This window comes from Oncorhynchus tshawytscha, linkage group LG13 (genome assembly GCF_018296145.1).
Source record: "Oncorhynchus tshawytscha isolate Ot180627B linkage group LG13, Otsh_v2.0, whole genome shotgun sequence".
Taxonomy (NCBI): Eukaryota; Metazoa; Chordata; class Actinopteri; order Salmoniformes; family Salmonidae; genus Oncorhynchus; species Oncorhynchus tshawytscha.
In genome coordinates, this window is record NC_056441.1 from 60,647,336 (window position 1) to 60,668,332 (window position 20,997).

General features: G+C 40.8%; 1 protein-coding gene and 1 pseudogene across 1 annotated transcript; one reads left to right on the forward strand and one right to left on the reverse strand.

Moving 5' to 3' along the window:
- The first annotated feature begins 2,040 nt into the window (after nt 1-2,040).
- Nucleotides 2,041-6,523, forward strand: LOC112265961 (annotated as a pseudogene).
- A 1,491-nt stretch (nt 6,524-8,014) lies between these two features.
- On the reverse strand, nt 8,015-19,954 carry LOC112266117 (olfactory receptor 11A1-like). Its single transcript, XM_024443592.1, has 2 exons — nt 18,944-19,954; nt 8,015-8,085 (listed from the first exon to the last, which is right to left on the reverse strand). The coding sequence occupies exons 1-2, from the start codon at nt 19,851-19,853 to the stop codon at nt 8,015-8,017; spliced, it is 981 nt and encodes a 326-aa protein (XP_024299360.1). The 5' UTR covers nt 19,854-19,954.
- Between the last annotated feature and the right edge of the window lie 1,043 nt (nt 19,955-20,997).

Genomic DNA, 20,997 nt, shown 5'->3' on the forward strand with positions numbered 1-20,997 from the left:
GGGCAGGGAGTGTAGGCCTAGAGGACAGGAGTCAGAGGTCACATGACCAGGGAGCAATTGAAATTTGATCATGTCAAAAATGTATGTAAAATTAAGTGAGATGAAAATTGACAAACTAAAGGGTGTGCAATGTGTAGGCCCACCGAGTGTACATTCTGAACCTTCTTTGTCAGTAGGTCACATGACCAAGGAGCTATTGAAATTTTAAATTGAGAACAATTTGAATGTAAAAGTTTGTACTTTGTTTACGCTCCCTAACTAATTCAACTAGGAATACAAAAATGCTGCTCACATTTAATCGTGTTTATTAGCTTTTCAAAGTGAATTAATGACCAAATCGTGAAAAACAATCGTGCAATGTTGTGCGCAATTTTTCCAACATCGTTACACTAATTTGGAGTCTGTGGCTCAAGTGGTTTGAAAGCTATTTAGGTTTGAAAGCGCGAACTTCAGTCGAATATCCACTTGAAACTTGTTAGACCTCGGACTTCTCTGACAGACAAGTTTGTTTACGTAGCGTCACCCTTCTTCCTCGTTATCCAACAGCGCTCTCTTGAGACCATTTCAGGTATACAGACAGGCCTGTGCAACACTGCTCTTTAAAAGGGGAAATTATAAAAAAATTATAGTCATTTTATCAGGCGCTCTTATTCAGAGCGATTTACAGTTAGTGCATTAATATTAAGGCAGCTAGATGTGGACAACCACATATCACATTCATAATAAGTAGCCAGATATATAATGACGTAACTATGTGTCAGACGTTTTCAGAAGATGGACAGGGACTCGAAATAAGCGGAATCATTTTTATGTAATTAATTTCATTATTCTTTTGGCCAAATTTCATATACACAAATGTAAATTTACAAACAGAAAACCACATTTTCGTACCCCACAAAAATAAATGGAACTGTATTTTAAGACGGTTAAATGCTCTACTAACAAAAAAGCTGTTAGAATTGTAAGTATATGCATGTCCCTTAAGGTCCTTGTGTAATTGTAATGTGATATTGTAGCCCCTAGCTCGATTGTCTATTGTTTGTCATCTATGTATGCTTGTGTTCCCTCATGTGCTTTATGTATTGATTTGATAATAATAAATAAAAAAATATATATTTTAAAAAATTAAAAACATTTAAAAATGTTAAAAAGATGGACAGGGACTCAACTGTCCTGACCACTGGATGCTGACCAATAATGTGTATTGTAACGATCCTGGGTTTATAGGGTCGTTACAGTATAAACCCTGGATGACTGCATGGGGGCGCTATATTGAAACCACCGCGCAGCGATCTTGGCACTCCTCAATTGTAAAACATATTTGGGAAGCTATATAAATGCATTTATTAATGTCTACATTCGTTTTGACACGTTTATTCTACTGACACTTTAGTGCATGCTTTTAAATTATATTATGTGAGCTAAACATAAACATTAAAAAAACAAAAACAAACATTTTCCTTAAAGTATATTTTTTAGACCTCTCCTACTTGGGAGAGCCAATAATATTGAACCTATTATGGAATTATATTATAGCCGACCAGTGGATTCAAAACCTCTTAATGTCCAATACATAGCATCAGCAATCTAGGGTTTATGTGTCACTGACGTTAGGGGTGGGTGGGCCAAGAGCCCGGAGTGGCAGAATTAACGGGTTCGGGTTGTAGTGTAATCCCAATTGGATGCCATTTAGCATTTACCGTTTGAGCATAGCTTTAAAGTAGGGAGTGCAGCTCCCCTTATCGCTCCATAGTTATGCATTTAACCAGCTGCAATGTATCATTTTCGTTTGCACAGACAATACACACATTTACAAGTGAATGAAATGTAAATGAAAGCCCATTCAATATATGATGTGACAGTTATAAGTTAGCTATGTACATTGTAAGTACAAATATACTTTTCCTAATTGTATATCTTGTGAATCAGAAAAATACAACATATTTTTCAATGCATATCACGTAAATGTAAATAATGTAAATCTATGCACCAAACCTGCCAATCAGGTTACTGTATAAAATATATGGGAAGTTGCTAAGACTTTTTATGACGTTAAAACTCCAGTAGCCCAGGCCGAAAAGTATTTGGTAGACAACAGGTAGTGATAGAGGGAAATAGCTGGCAGAAAGAAGAGCATAGCTTCATCCACTTCATCTAAGGAATGGCAGGTAAATCATTATAATGTAAACATTATCGGCTGTTTTGCTTATGTAAAAAAGTTTAAACAAACATGGCATTTATTTGAACTACTCTGACAAATATATAAAGTAAATATATAAATATATATACAAATAAATATATAAATATAAAGAATATTGCAATGTTTTTGTTATAATTTGGGGAAATTGTTTTGCATTTCTACGGCATGCATACTTTCACTTTCGCTATAGCTCTCAAACGCAATACCAACCTGCACGACGAACGGTCTATCCCCTACTTTTCTGTCGGGAACAGTTCATTTGATAATAATGTGTGTGTGTGCGTGTGTGATCATTTGTTTATCTTTCTCTCTTTGTGTGTGTGTGTACCTTAGCCCTCGGTGTCCTTTAGGGCTATGTGTGTCTGTCTGTATTACATTTATGATATACCCATTGATTCTTGAAGAATATAACTTATAGATGACTCATGAGTTTAGTTCAATTGTCCTACCCATCAAAATATAAACTTGGTTTATTAATTTGTGTGTTAACAATGTTATTTGTTAACAAACATTGTATAGCCTCAAAACATGGTTAAAACTATAATGTTGATATCATAGATGGTCAGTCTTTGCATCCATAGCTTTGTCCATGAGTTTGAGAGTGGTTACATTTCACCAGCCCTATCCCTCAGCTATTTACCAAATCAGTGGCGGGGTGTAACCTTGTTATTGTTTGAGCTGCAGATGGCCACTTTAAAGGATGAATAGGCATGTATAAAACATTGTATGCACAATTACAAAGCAGATGCATAAGACTTAGACATTGCTCCAACAATGATTCAATTGTAGCTCTGATGAATTCCTATTTACTTTCACCAGACAAGGTGCTCTGCAAGGCTCGCATTACATTCATAGACAGTGTGACGAAGCCAGTGATCAAGCAGCTCCTGGACGACCTTTTGGAAGACCAGGTGCTGAACGATGAAGAGACAGAATCGGTGACGGAGGAGAACAGCACTAAGACAGAGCAGGCACGATGCCTCATCGATATGGTGTGGAAGAAAGGGAGGAAAGCCAGTGAGAAGATGATTGTTGATGGTGGTTAAATGATGGTTAAATTCTACAACCACCTAAAAGGAAGCGATTCACAAACCTTCCATAACAAAGCCATCACCTACAGAGAGATGAACCTGGAGAAGAGTCCCTAAGCAAGCTGGTCCTGGGGCTCTGTTCACAAACACAAACACACACTACAGAGCCCCAGGACAGCAGCACAATTAGACCCAACCAAATCATGAGAAAACAAAAAGATAACTACTTAACACATTGGAAAGAATTAACAAAAAAACAGAGCAAACTAGAATGCTATTTGGCCCTACACAGAGAGTACACAGCGGCAGAATACCTGACCACTGTGACTGACCCAAAATTAAGGAAAGCCTTGACTATGTACAGACTCAGTGAGCATAGCCTTGCTATTGAGAAAGGCCGCCGTAGGCAGACATGGCTCTCAAGAGAAGACAGGCTATGTGCTCTCTACCCACAAAATGAGGTGGAAACTGAGCTGCACTTCCTAACCTCCTGCCCAATGTATGATCATATTAGAGAGACATATTTCCCTCAGATTACACAGATCCACAAAGAATTTGAAAACAAATCCAATTTTGAAAAACTCCCATATCTACTGGGTGAAATTCCACAGTGTGCCATCACAGCAGCAAGATTTGTGACCTGTTGCCACGAGAAAAGGGCAACCAGTGAAGAACAAACACCATTGTAAATACAACCCATATTTATGCTTATTTATTTTATCTTGTGTCCTTTAGCCATTTGTACATTGTTAGAACACTGTATATATATATAATATGACATTTGTAATGTCTTTACTGTTTTGAAACTTCTGTATGTGTAATGTTTACTGTTAATTTTTGTTGTTTTTCACTTTATATATTCACTTTGTATGTTGTCTACCTCACTTGCTTTGGCAATGTTAACACATGTTTCCCATGCCAATAAAGCCCTTGAATTGAATTGAATTGAATTGATTGCCCGAGTTCAGGAGAGAGATCCTGGACTTTATGACAAATTGGGTCTGGACCCCAGGCAGCCGGCCAAGATGAGTGAGTGAAACTGATGCACCATTCAGTGAGGTCTGTCACAATCCCAAACTTCTCTTAGACCTGATAAGAGTTTTTTTTTTTTTTAACTTTGCAGATACTGTAAATTAAATGTAACATGCTGCGTTTTCCCTGCAGCACCATCATCGCCCCAGTTGTCACAGCAGGAGGTGCGCCAAGTGTCCTCTGTCCTCATCCCCAGCACCAGTGACTTTAAGGAGGGCATTCTTCAGAGGAAGGGTTGCGAAGTTTGAGCTCCACTTGGTTGTCAAAGGATAGATCAGTGTACATGTATCGGTTTTCTGAGTTGCCCCAAAAGAATTAGCATCTGAGCTTATAGTTCTCTTATTAGACCAATGAGCTTGCTAATGAACCCCTGGGGTTACCTGTGGCACAGTTTAGGAAACACAGTTTAGGAAACACAGTTTAGGAAACACAGTTTAGGAAACACAGTTTAGGAAACACAGTTTAGGAAACACAGTCATTTGAGTTACAATACATTTAAAAAATATATATTTAAAAAATAAGTCTTGGCGTGAAAGTCCTACAGTGTAAACAAACTATCAAAGTTTCAATTTGTAATTTCACAAACTGCAATAACTGTGTAACAATGTGTACCTACACCATTATTACAGAGTGGTTTTAGGGCGACTTGTAAATTGGGACCAATTTTCCCACATATTTTGATTGAGTTGAATTGTTGCTAGGCTGTATTTCTGTTAAATAACCTTTGCACCTGTCATTGCTTTGCTCGATCAGATCTACCCTCCAATGGATAAGTCTGGTCGGAAGCGCCTGGCCCTGCTCATAAACAACGTGGAGTTTGATGATGAGGGCATGCTGAGACGAGGTGCAGTGAAGGACGAGGAGAACATAGAGAGGCTTCTCAGGGATCTGGGATATGATGTGGTGAAACATAGAAACCTGTCTGGACAGGTACACAGGGGGAGGAAACATCTCCCCTGCCTCCAGAAGAATGTCTACATGTTTCCTTAGTCTATGGTTTGTCTCCACTATGACTGACTCAGTGTGCTCTTGCAGGAGATGGACGAGGCTGTGAAAGCATTCTCTAAACGTGAGGAGCACTTATTGTCAGACAGCGTCTTCGTGGTGATGATGTCTCACGGGGAGCTGGGTGCCATCATGGGTGTCCACTACAAGGAAGGGGACCCTAAACCTGATGTCTTCCCCATCATCAACATCTTCACACACCTGAATACAGATAACTGCAAAGCACTGGTTAACAAACCCAAAGTCATCCTCATTCAGGCCTGCAGGGGAGGTGATCCTTTCATTGAAAAAAAGAATTGTTTTTCCAAAATGTATGTAAACCTTTTGTACTGACTTTAACTTGAGTAGAATGCCTCCATATTAAAGAGGATTTGCCTGTTATTTCAGGCAATGGCGGGTTTGTTTGGGTCAGTGACGCCGTGCCTGGGCCCAGCCATGACCTGGAGTTAGAGAGTGACTCAATCAAGAGGGAACACAACAAAAAGGACTTCATCTCCCTCATGTCCTGTACACCAGGTTAGTGGGTCATATTAACACATTCTCAGGCAGGGGCGGCAGGGTAGCCTAGTGGTTAGAGCGTTGGACTAGTAACCTTAAGGTTGCAAGTTCAAATCCCCGAGCTGACAAGGTACAAATCTGTCGTTCTGCCCCTGAACAGGCAGTTAACCCACTGTTCCTAGGCCGTCATTGAAAATAAGAATTTGTTCTTAACTGACTTGCCTAGTATAAAAAATAAAAAATAATGTTGTTTGTAACTCACTGTGAGTAAACCCTCATTACATTCCCTGCCCTTTCAGATGATAAGTCCTACAGAGATCCAAAGATGGGCAGCTTTTTTATCCAACACATCATGGAGACATTCAACACCTATGCCTGTGATGATATATAGAAGAATTATAGAAGAATTATTCAGGAAGGCAAGTATCTGGAAACAGAATTGACAATGTTCTTTCCTCATTGCGCTGTATGGAATAATTGATCACCTTTGATTTACTTTGAGCCACAATAACATGTTGGTATTTTCTTCCATACAGGTCATGGTTCGCTTTGAAGATTTCCACATGGGAAAAGGCAGACAGATGCCAACCAAAGACCGAGCCACTCTAACAAAGCACTTCTACCTCTTCCCAGGCCTCTGAGTAGTTGTGATGGTTGATGAATTGTACTGTAATCACAATGGAGGAATAAGGGAGGAACCTTGTTTCAGTTTTTCTGTATGAAACCATACATCACAATAAAGTGTTTGGTGTCACCATTATGTTTTAATTTATACTTATAATGAACCTTTTAACACATTACTTTATCATCAACAAATTCTGTATTATTAGCAAATTAAAATATTATCCTTTAGAGCGAGATAGTCTTTTGTTCCAGCCCTGCTCTAACACACCTGATTCAGCTAATCAAAGTCAAGATCAGCAGCTAATTAGTAGAATCAGGTGTGTTAGAGCAGGGCTGAAACAAAACTCTATAGGGTAGGCTACCCAGTAGCTTTCCAGGAAGAAGATTGGCCATTCCTGTTTTAACATTTGGAAGATAAGCAAAATTAGTCTGGGTGACAAAAGCACTGTGTGCCGAAATAAAAGATCTCACAGCACTCAAAAACATTTAGATGGGATATGCCTTTGGCTACAAATGAAAAGTAGGTTAATTTTGCCTATCCACTATTGTTAGACAGTGAGCAAGCTTGCCTATGGATTGGTGCTACTATTATTTCGGGAAGGAGATGTAGATTTTTTAATACCATAGATGATGTTTAAAGCTATGACTTATCTCCATCATAAAATGTTTTTTCAATGACTAGCAGGTCTATTCAAGCTGAGTTGCTACTCCTGTGTGCTACTTGGTATGAATGAAACTACAGTAGGCTGGTATGGTTACCATTGGCCAATTTGGCATAACTGCTCGGCACCCAGGCTCTGGAATGAAGGTTATAGTTTAGTTTAAAAAAAATTATAGTCTGTAATTAAAGCCCTTTTGTGGGGGAAAACTCATTCTGATTGGCTGGGCCTGGCTTCCCAGGAGTGGTGTGTATGCATGGATGCCAAGGGAAGCCGGGCTTCCCCCAAAAGATTGACCAAGAAAAAGATAAATAGTTTATCTTTCTCTGTGTTTCAGAATTTTCCTTCAATTCATAAGAGGCTGAATGTATCTCACCGTAGAAAGCATCTGAGCGAGCGAAACAGCGCCCCTCTGTCTCTCTATGTGTAGTGTAGTAACGGAGCTGTGAGTCGGGAAGCAGGTGTAGGTGAAACGTTTAATAAAACAACAAAACCAGGAACGAGACAAATCCATGTGGCTAAACGCTGGTAACTGGTGAGAAAACATGAGAGTGACATAAAGGGGAAGAAATATGAAGGTAAAGTCCAGGTGTGAATCATAATGACTAACAGGTGCGAGTAATGATGAGTGCCAGGTGTGCGTAATGATGAATCCCAGGACCGGTGGTTAGTATTCCGGCTACGTACACCGGAGGGGAGGAGCAGGAGAAGATGTGACAGTACCTCCCCTCTAATGCGCGGCTCCAGCCGCAGGATGACACCATCCAGAAGGACGACCCCAAGGATGAGGAGCGGGTCGGTCCGGGTGGCAAAGGTGGAAATCACGGATGATGGTCCAGAATGTCCTCCACCGTAACCCAACACCGCTCCTCTGGGCCATACCCCTCCAAGTCCACCAGATACTGGAGCCGACCCCCATGAGGTCGGGAGTTCAGTAGGGATCTGACAGCGTATGCCGGACCCCCTCAATGTCCAGGGGTGGGGTGGAGCTGTGTCGTGGGGGACAGTATCAGCGAGGGGACCAGGAACCACCGGCCTGAGAAGGGAGACATGAAAAGAGGGTGAGATACGATAGTGACTGGGTAGTTGTAACCTGTATGTCACTTCGTTGACACTCCGGAGAACCTTGAACAGCCCCACAAACTGGGGGCTCAGTTTCTTGCAGGGCAGGAGGAGTGGGAGGTTCCTGGTAGAGAGCCAGACGCGGTACCCAGGATGGAACACAGGGTCTCACTGCGATTGATTTTTTAAACGTTTAATAAAATAACAAAACCAGGAACGAGACAAATCCATGTGGCTAAACGCCGGTACACAAGGACAATACCAACTGGTGAGAAAACATAAGAGAGTGACATATAAAGGGGAGGAAATTATGAAGGTAATGAAGTCCAGGTGTAAATCATAATGATTGACAGGTGCGCGTAATGACGAATCCCAGGACCGGAGGTTAGTATTCTGTTAGTATTCTAGCGACGTCGTACACCGGAGGGAAGGAGCAGGAAAAGATGTAACATGTAGGCCATCTATCTGATGCTGTCCGGTCCAAACTAGTAGGACATCGTTGTCACTCGCAGCAGGGATTGCAAGGGATGCCAGCAAGCATTTGGCCTCCCTTGATAAAAAAATTGCCAATCAGCCTTGAGCTAAACTGAGTGAACTTAACTGTGAATGGTCCTGGCGCACCAAAAAAAGTGTCAAGGGAAGCCAGCCTGTATTTTGGCATCACTCCTATCAAATTGCATTGAAAGCATATGTCATTGACACAAACAACTTGAATTGTTGCATCTCGTTGTGTTGTTGTCCACCGGTGGCTAGCTAGGTAGCTAAATTAGCTGTGGATGGAGATAGGGATTTGGACTTCTGGTTTTACTTAATTATCCATACTGGTCAATGATTATAACGGGGATTCTGATCCAACCATTAATTCATACATTGTTTTGCTCCTGGCCTTAGAGGATGGAAGTTAAACATGTACAGTTGAAGTCGGAAGTTTACATACACCTTAGCCAAATACATTAAAACTCAGTTTTTCACTAATCCTTACATTTAATCCCAGTAAAAATTCCCTGTTTTAGGTCAGTTAGGATCACCACTTTATTTTAAAATGTGAAATGTCAGAATAATAGTAGAGAGAATGATTTATTTCAGCTTTTATTTTTTTAATCATATTCCCAGTGGGTCAGAAGTTTACATACACTCAATTAGTATTTGGTAGCATTGCCTTTAAATGGTTTAACTTGGGTCAAACGTTTCGGGTAGCCTTCCACAAGCTTCCCACAATAAGTTGGGTGATTTTTGGCACATTTGTCCTGACAGAGCTGGTGTATCTGAGTCAAGTTTGTGGGTGTCCTTGCTCACACACGCTTTTTCAGTTCTGCCCACAAATTTTCTATGGGATTTGGGTCAGGGCTTTGTGATGGCCACTACAATACCTTGACTTTGTTGTCCTTAAGCCATTTTGCCACAACTTTGGAAGTATGCTTGGGGTCATTCTCCATTTGGAAGTCCCATTTGCGACCAGGCTTTAACTTCCTGACTGATGTTTTGAGATGTTGCGACCCTCCCACTCTGGAGGGTGACGACCCTGTCTGCCTAATTCTTTCTCTTTGCTCTTCTTTTCCTTAATAGGATGTCGGTGGGTGGAGCCGGGAGGGTCGCCAGCGAAATGGGACACACCAGGGCTCGTGTGTGTCCCGGGATAAATACACCTCTTTCCCATTCATTGAGGAGACTCTCTCCATGCAGACACATTGTTAGATTTTGGTTGTGACATTTTTGTGGCCGTTTTGTTTGTTTGCTTTGGCACCTTTCAACACCCCTCATGATCATATTTATGCACGCAACCACTCACTTACACTACTGATTACTGACTACACACACCATTGTTAATTGTATTTAGGTTATTTCAGATAATAAATATATGTTTGTTATTCCTTAACTCCCCGTTGTCTCCCTTTTTGTTACGGACTTCGAGCCGGTTCGTGACAAATATATCCACATGATTTTCATACCTCATGATGCCATCTATTTTGTGAAGTGCACCAGTCCCTCTTGCAGCAAAGCACCCCCACAACATGATGCTGCCAACCCCGTGCTTCACAAATGGGATGTTGTTCTTCGGCTTGCAAGCCTCTTGCTATTTCCTACAAACATAACGATGGTCATTATGGCCAAACATTTCTATTTTTGTTTCATCAGACCAGAGGACCTTTCTCCAAAAAATATGATCTTTGTCCCTATGTGCAGTTGCAAAACGTAGGCGGTTTTGGAGCAGTGGCTTCTTCCTTGCTAAGCAGCCTTTCAGGTTATGTGAATATAGGACTCATTTTACTGTGGATATACAGTGGGGAGAACAAGTATTTCATACACTGCCGATTTTGAAGGTTTTCCTACTTACAAAGCATGTAGAGGTCTGTAATTTGTATCATAGGTACACTTCAACTGTGAGAGACAGAATCTAAAACAAAAATCCAGAAAATCACATTCTATGATTTTTAAGTAATTAATTTGTTTTTTACTGCATGACATAAGTATTTGATACATCAGAAAAGCAGAACTTAATATTTGTTACAGAAACCATTGTTTGCAATTACAGAGATCATACGTTTCCTGTAGTTCTTGACCAGGTTTGCACACACTGCAGCAGGGATTTTGGCCCACTCCTCCATACAGATCTTCTCCAGATCCTTCAGGTTTCAGGGCTGTCGCTGGGCAATACTGACTTTCAGCTCCCTCCAAAGATGTTTTATTGGGTTCAGGTCTGGAGACTGGCTAGGCCACTCCAAGACCTTGAGATGCTTCTTACGGAGCCACTCCTTAGTTGCCCTGGCTGTGTGTTTCGGGTCGTTGTCATGCTGAAGACCCAGCCACGACCCATCTTCAATGCTCTTACTGAGGGAAGGAGGTTGTTGGCCAAGATCTCGCGATACATGGCCCCATCCATCCTCCCCTCAATACGGTGCAGTCGTCCTGTCCCCTTTGCAGAAAAGCATCCCCAAAGAATGATGTTTCCACCTCCATGCTTCACGGTTGGGATGGTGTTCTTGGGGTTGTACTCATCCTTCTTCTTCCTCCAAACACAGCGAGTGGAGTTTAGACCAAAAAGCTCTATTTTTGTCTCATCAGACCACATGACCTTCTCCCATGCGCTGGCTTGAGCAGGGGGACCTTGCGTGCGCTTCAGGATTTTAATCCATGACGGCGTAGTGTGTTACTAATGGTTTTCTTTGAGACTGTGGTCCCAGCTCTCTTCGGGTCAATGACCAGGTCCTGCCGTGTAGTTCTGGGCTGATCCGTCACCTTCCTCATGATCATTGATGCCCCACGAGGTGAGATCTTGCATGGAGCCCCAGACCGAGGGTGATTGACCGTCATCTTGAACTTCTTCCATTTTCTAATAATTGCGCCAACAGTTGTTGCCTTCTCACCAAGCTGCTTGACTATTGTCCTGTAGCCCATCCCAGCCTTGTGCAGGTCTACAATTTAACCCTGATGTCCTTACACAGCTCTCTGGTCTTGGCCATTGTGGAGAGGTTGGAGTCTGTTCGACTGAGTGTGTGGACAGGTGTCTTTTATACAGGTAATGAGTTCAAACAGGTGCAGTTAATACAGGTAATGAGTGGAGAAAAGGAGGGATTCTTAAAGAAAAACTAACAGGTCTGTGAGAGCCGGAATTCTTACTGGTTGGTAGGTGATCAAATACATATGTATCAAATACTTATGTCTCGAAACAGGGGCAGCGGGAAAAAATACATGTCATCTGTGCACTTAAATAGAAAATGGAGGACGCTTTTCCTTTGGTTCATTTCACTCCTGTTGTAAAGTTAAGCAATGTGCTAAATATTAGAAAATAATATAAATACATATATTGAGCCTATAGAAAGGTGATGCGATCCTCCTCTTTTTAGTAGAGGCCATCACTCTGTTTTCTCCCGCAATTCCATATCCTATAGCAATGTTGCGCAACATGAGCTCATGGGCTCTCATTAAGTTTTTGATTACATTTTTGATTACATTTGCATTGATGTCAGAGATATTAGAGGGACAATATATTGGTACCAGGCAGATAGCAAGTTTGGTAGGCTACTAATGACCATCAACAGCATCAGAGCTTGGAGAAGCCAAATTACCGTGACCGAACAGTCACGTGGAATTTGACTGCCTTCATGACTCGTGACCTCCGGTGTGGTGGTAATAAGGTCACTGCAACAGCCCTAACGATGGCGTTGATGAAAAATAATACAACCAGGACAACAGAATTAAGCCACAAATGATTTTAGGTGTCATAATATTGTTATACCGTAGAGGATAACAAATATAAATGTACCTGTCACAGGACAAAACTGCTAAATTACTCAATTCTGTCATAGCGTTTGTGTACAACACATAAATCTGGAGATAACAATAAAGAAGGGAAATATCATGTGTGTCAGAGAGTAAGTAAAACATGAGAGCAGGAAACAAACCAGTGCTCCCATTAAACTGTTTAACAAACAAAGCACATACGGCTGGCCCTTAAATGTACACGGAGAGCTAATGTTAATAATATGCATGTCAATCTTTCATGGCTCAAAGTGGAAGAGAGATTGACTTCATCACAACTTGTTTTTGTAAGAAGTGTTGACATGCTGAATGCACCAAGGTGTTTGTATAAACTACTAGCAGACAGCTTGGACACCCATGCATACCCCACAACACATGCCACCAAAGGTCTCTTCACAATCCCCAAGTCAAGAACAGACTATGGGAGACGCACAGTACTACATATGGGTACGCCAATGGGTACGTGAAACTCAATTTCACATCAGGTAATGCAAGCAGTAGAATCAGATTTTAAAAACAGATACAAATACATGTTATGGAACAGCGGGGACTGTGAAGAGACACAGGCACAGACACACATACACATGATAAGACACACACTCTACACACACGTACACATGGATGTGGTATTGAAAATATGTGGTAGTGGAGTAGTGGCCTGAGGGAACACACCTAATATATTGGGTAAAGTGTTATAGAATATAATGTCATTTAACATTTTAAATTGTATATAACTCACTTAATTTTGCAGGACCCAGGGAAGGGTAGCTGCTGCCTTGGTCTTGGGAGTTGGTAAAGATGTGCTGTCCATTTTTGAAGAAGAGTAGCCAATCCTCTATAGTAATGTAGCTTACATATACTGTAAATTAAAACGATATCACAAAGGCCAACATAAATTGATAATTCCTTAACTTGTTCTTGATTCAGTGATAGATTTGCCCACATCTATACTCACTAATATAGACGCCTTTACATTTCTCCTTATAACATAATTCATAGCCTAAATCAAACAATATTATACTTTTCATCCTGCAGTCATATGATTTATTACTTTCAAATGCAAAATAATTGATTACATGTAAAGTATGTTGAATCCAAAATTAAGACCGACCATTTCTAATACATGATGACCTGCTTAAACTAAGCTCCTCACTTGATTATTATACTTGTGAGATTGAATTTAAAAAATGCCTACCATGGTATGATATGCGAATGGTCACCTATACCTGTCAAGGAAACAATACAGAGAAAAACAGATACCATTTTTGTAACAGGCCCTCCAGGGGGTTGAAATGCCTTTCTTATGTTCTATAGAAATACAGTAATTAATAGAGAAGAGTAGATTAAGCAGAGCATGTCTAGCCAATGTTAAATGGCTAGCTAGTTGGCAGCTAGGAACATACTCTTAGGGAGTGCGTAACTGGCGGCAGGGAAGTCAGGCGCAGGAGAGAAAACTGGGTAATCAACGGAGCAGTTTTATTCATAAAACCACCTGTAACCAGAACCACAAACAAATGGGTACGAAACCTGTCGCGCACCAGAGAAACCGTGCACATACACTTACAATAAACAATTCCGCACAAAGACATGGGGGGAACAGAGGGTTAAATACACAGCATGTAATGAGGGAAATTGAGACCAGGTGTGTGAGAAGACAAGACAAAACAAATGGAAAATGAAAAGTGGATCGATGATGGCTAGAAGACCGGCGACGACGAGTGCCGAGCGCTGCTCGAACAAGGTGAGGAACCGACTTCGGCGGAAGTCGTGACACATACAGAGACGCATCATAATAGCATGGAAGTAACACCGCACTGGAGCCGAATTGTAAATGGAATACATTGAACACATGGAACAGGGTGGATCTTTTTTGCATTAAAACACAATTTAAATGTATTTTCAGAAGGACTGTAATACATTAAATATACACTGAGCACAAAACATTAAGAACAACTTACTGATATTGAGTTGCACCCCCTTTTGCCCTCAGAACAGCTTAAATTTGTCAGGGCATGGACTCTACAAGTTGTAAAAAGCATTCCACATGGATGCTGGCCCATGTTGACTCCAACGCTTCCCACAATTGTGTCTTTGCCACTTTGTCAAGTTGGATGGATGTTCTTTGGGTGGTGGACCTTTCTTGACTGTTATGGGCAGAGCAGACAATTCGATATGCCCTTAAATACTTTGATATGCAACCTGGAATTAAAATTGAAGAGGACCAGTGCAATATAGCGAACACATCTGTGCCATTTGTGAGTGATGTTGTTAGGCTACTTTGCATGTTGTTTCCTCATCAGAGAGCACTGGTGAACAACAAAGAAATTTCACTTCACTGAGACAACCACAAGTTCTTCAAGATGATGACTAGGCCTATATCCACACGTTTGAATGATCTGAATGAGATGATGATGATCGTGGTAGTGGTGGTGAAGGGTGTGATTTAATTTACAATATACAACAGGGGTTGGCAACTAGGTTTGGCCTCCAGCAAATTTGTTCCTCAGCTTGTAGCTAGTCGGCGTGCCAGAACATAGTTAGCCTATTAGCAAAGAGCCTACTAGCTGCCCAATTCATAGCTCTACACAGTGTGTGCTACACTACACATTTAACACATGTGGTTAGTGGGCTAATAAATTCAATTATAGTAACATAATAATTTCGATCTGATTATAGAAGTAAAATCCCAATGTTAATAGGCCTACCAAATCGATTAAAAGATAGCCTATTCATCGTAGCATATGTCTCCAATGCCAAACCAGTGTGTCTTGTTTACAACAAAATTGTCGCTGTTTGCAAAGAATTCAATCTGAAATGTCATTATGAATCCATGCATGGTACTTTCAGAAGATAATTTTCCACACCAGACATGAGGCCCGAGTCCAACACAGAAAGGAGGTAGGCCTATTTAAGGAGTGCATGGTGACAGTATTGAAGGAAAGAGCCATAGGCCTACTGACAAGTATATGGATAAAATCATTGCGTCTGTCAGTAAGCCTACTGTACCTCTTATTTCTTAAATAGTGCCCCAACAAAGCCCTCTTGTTTGTTAATATGCCTAATCAATTTTCAGCACCGGGCGCTGTCCATATTGACTTTAGAAATGCAAGTGGTGTTGCGAACGCATACCGCTGGGCCAATTGAGACCTCATGGGTCTGCCAGTTGTGGCTGGCACAGCCCGGGACACAGCCCGGGATTGAACCCGGATCTGTAGTGACGCCTCTAACACTGAGATGTAGTGCCTTAGACCACTTTGGCACTCGGGAGGCCCTGGGTATATATTATTAATTTGTAAGTCCAAAAATGTATATAGCAACAGGCTGTGTTAGTGGCCTATATTCCTGTTATAACAATGTATGTGTGTGGACTCTGGCCTGGCACTCTACACTATAGAAGAAGTATACAACATCACCTATGGGCTGGACAGGCAACAATAGCAGGTATCTTATTTATGTGCACCATGTACAATAAAAACATGGTTCAGTGAAACCTCTGACAAAGTGACAGTTTCCTGACCCCAAATTAAGTATAGTCCTGATACCACTGACAGGTATCTGGGTATTGTTGATGGGCTACCTTGTTAGCTTCAGTCTGAATGAGGGTGCAACACAACAGTCTGAGGAGAGGGCATCGTTGGAAGCCTGGCCCCAGATATGTTTGTACTATCAATCCAACTCCTTGTCATGTATGGAATGACAAGGAGTGTAATGTTAGCACAAGCAATCTGGTACACAGGCTACGTAGTTAGTCCTCTGTAGTTTTTCCTGGACATGTGATCTAACCAGGGAAAATAGAGGAGCCTTAGTCCCAGCTGTAGTGTAAAACATAGGCCCAGAACTTTTCCTGCTCAGGTAAAAGTGAGGACCCTTATTGTCACTCTGGGCTTCCTTAGGCAGGAGAGAATATAGTAGACGGTTGCTGTCAAACAGTGATTGATGGGTTTTCTGTGTCCTTTGGTTTTTGGTTGTGCTGTCGTTTAGTACAGACATTTATACAATTATTAAAGTTTACTATGCAAGTTTACTAAAGTTGACTAATATTAAACTCTGATACTAATGTTTATTACTAAACCTCTATATAAATCATACATGTTATTATTACACAATACTACACATTACTACCCAATACATGTTTATATTTATTTTTTGGAAAGTGTTTTATCTTCCTTCCTTGTAAAATAATTTCATGAGCATGGCCCTTGTCTCCTTGTAACCTCCCACACGTTATCTGTGGTTTATCTCTTGAGGTTTCTTCTCGCTCATGGTGTTCACAGGACAAAGCTAACACCATGCCCAAAATGGACGCGCGTGTGCATCCGCGTGCGCCATTGTGCCCAAATTGATTTTGTTACCCCACCCCAAACGTGATCACGACAAGCAGGCTGAAATATCAAAACAAACTCTGAACCAATTATATTAATTTGGGGATAGGTCGAAAAGCATGAAACATTTATGGCAATTTGGCTAGCTTGCAGTTGTTAGCTAATTTGTCCTATTTAGACAGCTATCTTGCTGTTGCTAGCTAATTTGTCCTGAGATATACATATTGAGTTGTTATTTTATCTGAAATGCTCAAGGTCCTCTAATCCCACAATTAATCTACACATAAAACGGTCAACTGAATTGTTTCTAGTCATCTCTCCTCCTTCCAGGCTTTTTCTTCTTTGGACTTTATATGGCAATTTGCAACTAACTTTCATAAAGTGTATTACCACAACCAACATCCGTTCATCTTTCAATCCCCCACGTGGGTATAACCAACGAGGAGATGCCATATGGGCATATGCTTCTAAAAGCCAATGAGGAGATGGGAGAGGCAGGTCTTTCAGCACGTTCTGCGCCACAAATAGACTAATAACTTCTATTTTAGTGCCTGGCAAAGCAGACGCTTGTTGGCGCGCGTCAGCAGTGTGGATGCAATGATTGAATAACTTGTATGTGTACATTTATTTTTGCAACGCTCACGCACATGATGGAAGCGGTGTGGTCAACATGTAAGATTTACTTATACTCAGGTAGACCTAACCAGAAATGACTTTTCCCTGTTCATTCTATAATGGGTCACAAGCTCACTACACAGCAGTTCCACAAGCTCACTACACAGCAGTTCCACAAGTTCACTATAAAACTTGCCAACTGCTTGAACTGTTCAAAAGTTAAAACTCAGGCCTCCCCGGAAAATACTTTTGACATATTTTACTTCAAACACATTTCTTTAAGTTCAACAAGGTCACTACACATCAATCACCAGGCCATTACTTTAGACTTCAACATGTGTTTTACTTCAAAGAAACAGGTGCACTATCAAGTTACATAATGACACACTATATATCGTGACCACGGAGAGGATGTCATTAAGAGATCAACGAGAGGACAATCAATCAAAGGACAGCAACCGTCTACTATATTCTCTCAAGTACACTCTCAGGTCCTACCCCCCCAGAGGGGATGACAGAAGGTGTCCCCCCCAAGTTGCACCCTATTCCCTTTATCAGGGGTATTATATACTTACCATATGAGCTCCGGAGCGTGCTGGTCTTCTGTTCTACCTGAGAATTAATTGCACTCACCTGGTGTTGCAGGTCTAAATCAGTCCCTGATTAGAGGGGAACAACAAGAAAAAGCAGTGGAAGTGGCTTCAAGGTCCAGAGTTGAATAGGGTACCGTTTGGGATGCAGTCAAGACCAGCCGTGCCTCTACAGGAGCCCCCCAGGTCTCTACAGGTTACTAGCTGCATTAATTGGTTCCCAGGGAACGAGGCAGTACAGTGGACTAACGACCTGTTACCTAATGACTCAATTAAAATGTTTTTTTACGGTCTTATTATTGGCGTCTGCTTTCCCCATGGTAAAGTGGGGATGGAGTACATTAACCAGTGTGTTTTATACATACATCCTCATGAGCCTTATTGGATTATTACATTCTGTAGGTCAAACATATCTCACAGTGACCCCGGCAAAACAAGATGCCATATCTCAATAAAGGTATCTGGTCCAGAAAGTATATAGTTTGTTTTCATGCTGAAGTATTTCCCTAGATTTCTCTCCCAAAATGTACCCACTGAGCCAATTTTCCATTAGTGATGGACCTAATGGTGGGCTATAAGGTGGGCTTACCTTTTACACATTTACATCCATTTATTCACTGTTGTTGATTGATCCAGACAGTTTTGCATATCCATATTTATTTGGCTGCATTTACACAGGCAGTCTAATTCTGATTATTTGCCAATAATTTGTCTTTTGACCAACCAGATCAGATCATATGCCAATAACAAAGATCAGAATTGGGCTTGCTATGTAAAAGCAGCCTTACATACTTACATTTAAGTAAGGAATTCAAAGTCATGAACTTCTTCTTCTTTATTTTTTTTTATATGACATTATTTAGTAAATTAGCAAATGTTTTACACATCTGATTTGCCATCCTCTGCCCAATTCATTATAGCGACAAGCCTATCAGTAACAAAACACAAGTCAACATCACAAAAATCTAACAATCAGGACGGAAAAGGTCACACAAATGTCTAGCTTATGTTTTAGGGTACAGACCTACAGGTAGTATGTTATTACAAGCCTGTCTGATTTTAGCCATCCTAACTCCATACACAATAGGATTTAAAAGTGGCTGGCACATCAGATAGTACACTGATAAAATAGTGTGAAGTACAGTTGGAACATTTCTCATAGGGCTATCAAATCTACTCTGGAGCAGATTTAAGAAACAGCCGAAAGAGAAGTTGAGCAGCGAGACCAGATGAGGAGAACAGGTGCTGAAAGCTTTCTGTCTGGTCTCGATGGAAGATTTCAAACAAATGGTCAGAATCTTAATATACGACAACACAATAGTAATTAAAGGGACAGTGACAGACAAAACAATACCACAGAGTCCATAGATCTTATTAACTGTCGTGTCTGAAGTTGAGCAGGCAAGTTTAACTACCAGGTAGTTGTCACAATACACTTTGTCTATGACGTTTCCACACAATTGCAAACAAATAGTTAAAGACAGTTGTATGGTGAATTTTGCAAAAGAGTACAACCATATTACACAAATTAAAATACACACCCTGTTGGGTGTCATGATGACGTTATACTGTAGTGGATAACATATAGCAAGGTACCTGTCGTAGGACATGACTGCTAAATTGCTGAATTCAATAGATCCATATGTGTACAAGACAAATATCTGTATGTAACAGCACACAGTGGAAACTGTATGGTCATCTGAAGCCAAATGAGTCATGAGAGCAGGAAACAAACCAGTGGTACCATACAAGTCATTTACAAACAAACTGCACAGAAACAGATACAAGGGTTCATGAAGGCTTCTCTCCATACATATTACCACAATAAGCACTGTGTTCGCAAAAACTATGGAGACGTATAAGACAGTTAATATAATGAAATACAAGTACTTTAAGTGTCCAATGTCACCATATCCAGCTAGGATAAATGACGTGAGTTGTGTTGAGTTCATCATTTCCCCAATAGTATAGAAGTATTTGTAGATATATTTAGTTCACAAGTGAAGGAAAACAGTGTCTATCAGGTGAAATTATTAATCTCTTATTGATTCAACATTTCTTCATTCTTAGAATTGCCATCAATTATCAACTCTTTGCATTATTGCCACAGTGTTACAATTCAAAGTGATTACCCCCATAGGCATCATCATGGAAAAACATTGTTACCTGTGGCTGTGATGGACACGGAGTAGAACATAAAGCAAACATCATTCATCCCTACTGTAGTTCAATAATATTCATATTTTGAATAACAAACGCAATTGACACAGTTACAGTTTACCGGTCTTTGCTTTACTGTTACACTTACAAACACTGCAGTCATAGTGTGTGAATCAAACAGGATGCTAGTCATGCAGAGCTGTGGTGTGGTAATGCTCCTCATCATAAGTCACATACATCTTACCATTAGAGGGTTCAATCCCTGTCCACCTTTCTCACTGATTCTCCCACTTGCCTGTCTCCTCCTCTAACTTCCTTACTGTCTGAATGAAGAGTCAAAACATCAATAAAGATACGTACATATATATCTTTAAAACAGGATGTAAGTCTAGATCACCTGGTATCTTTCTCCAGACTGCCGTTGTGTGGACATAGATCTACTGTATGTTCTGTGTCAGTGGACTATTCCACACTAAACTACTGTCACATCACTGACCTTTTATACCTTTTAAAGGAAGAAAAAAACAGTGTACAGCAGTGAGTTTACTTGAACTCCAATGACACAAATAATTGAATTGTCATGGTGTGACTCTCAGTGTCCCATGGGTGGTTAGGTCAGTGCAGTGCCAGCTCAGCCAATAAGAAAAATAAGTAGCCTGCAAGATTTTCTCTCCGCTGCCAAATCCCTCTTAGGTCATCCAAAAGGCAAGAGCTGGCCCTGGACCAGGGAGTGTTGCATGGTTCATCCCAATGTTCATTTGATCTGGAGCAGTTACATCGATAATAGAGAGAGAGTGTGTGTGTTTTAGAGATGCGCGGGTTGACTCATTAGCTTCGGTCCCTGCGGTTATATCTGAGAGGCAGACGGATTTAAAATGAGGAAATAGAAAACAATAGCCTACCTTAAAACATCAAAACATTTATAATTCCTGTGCAATT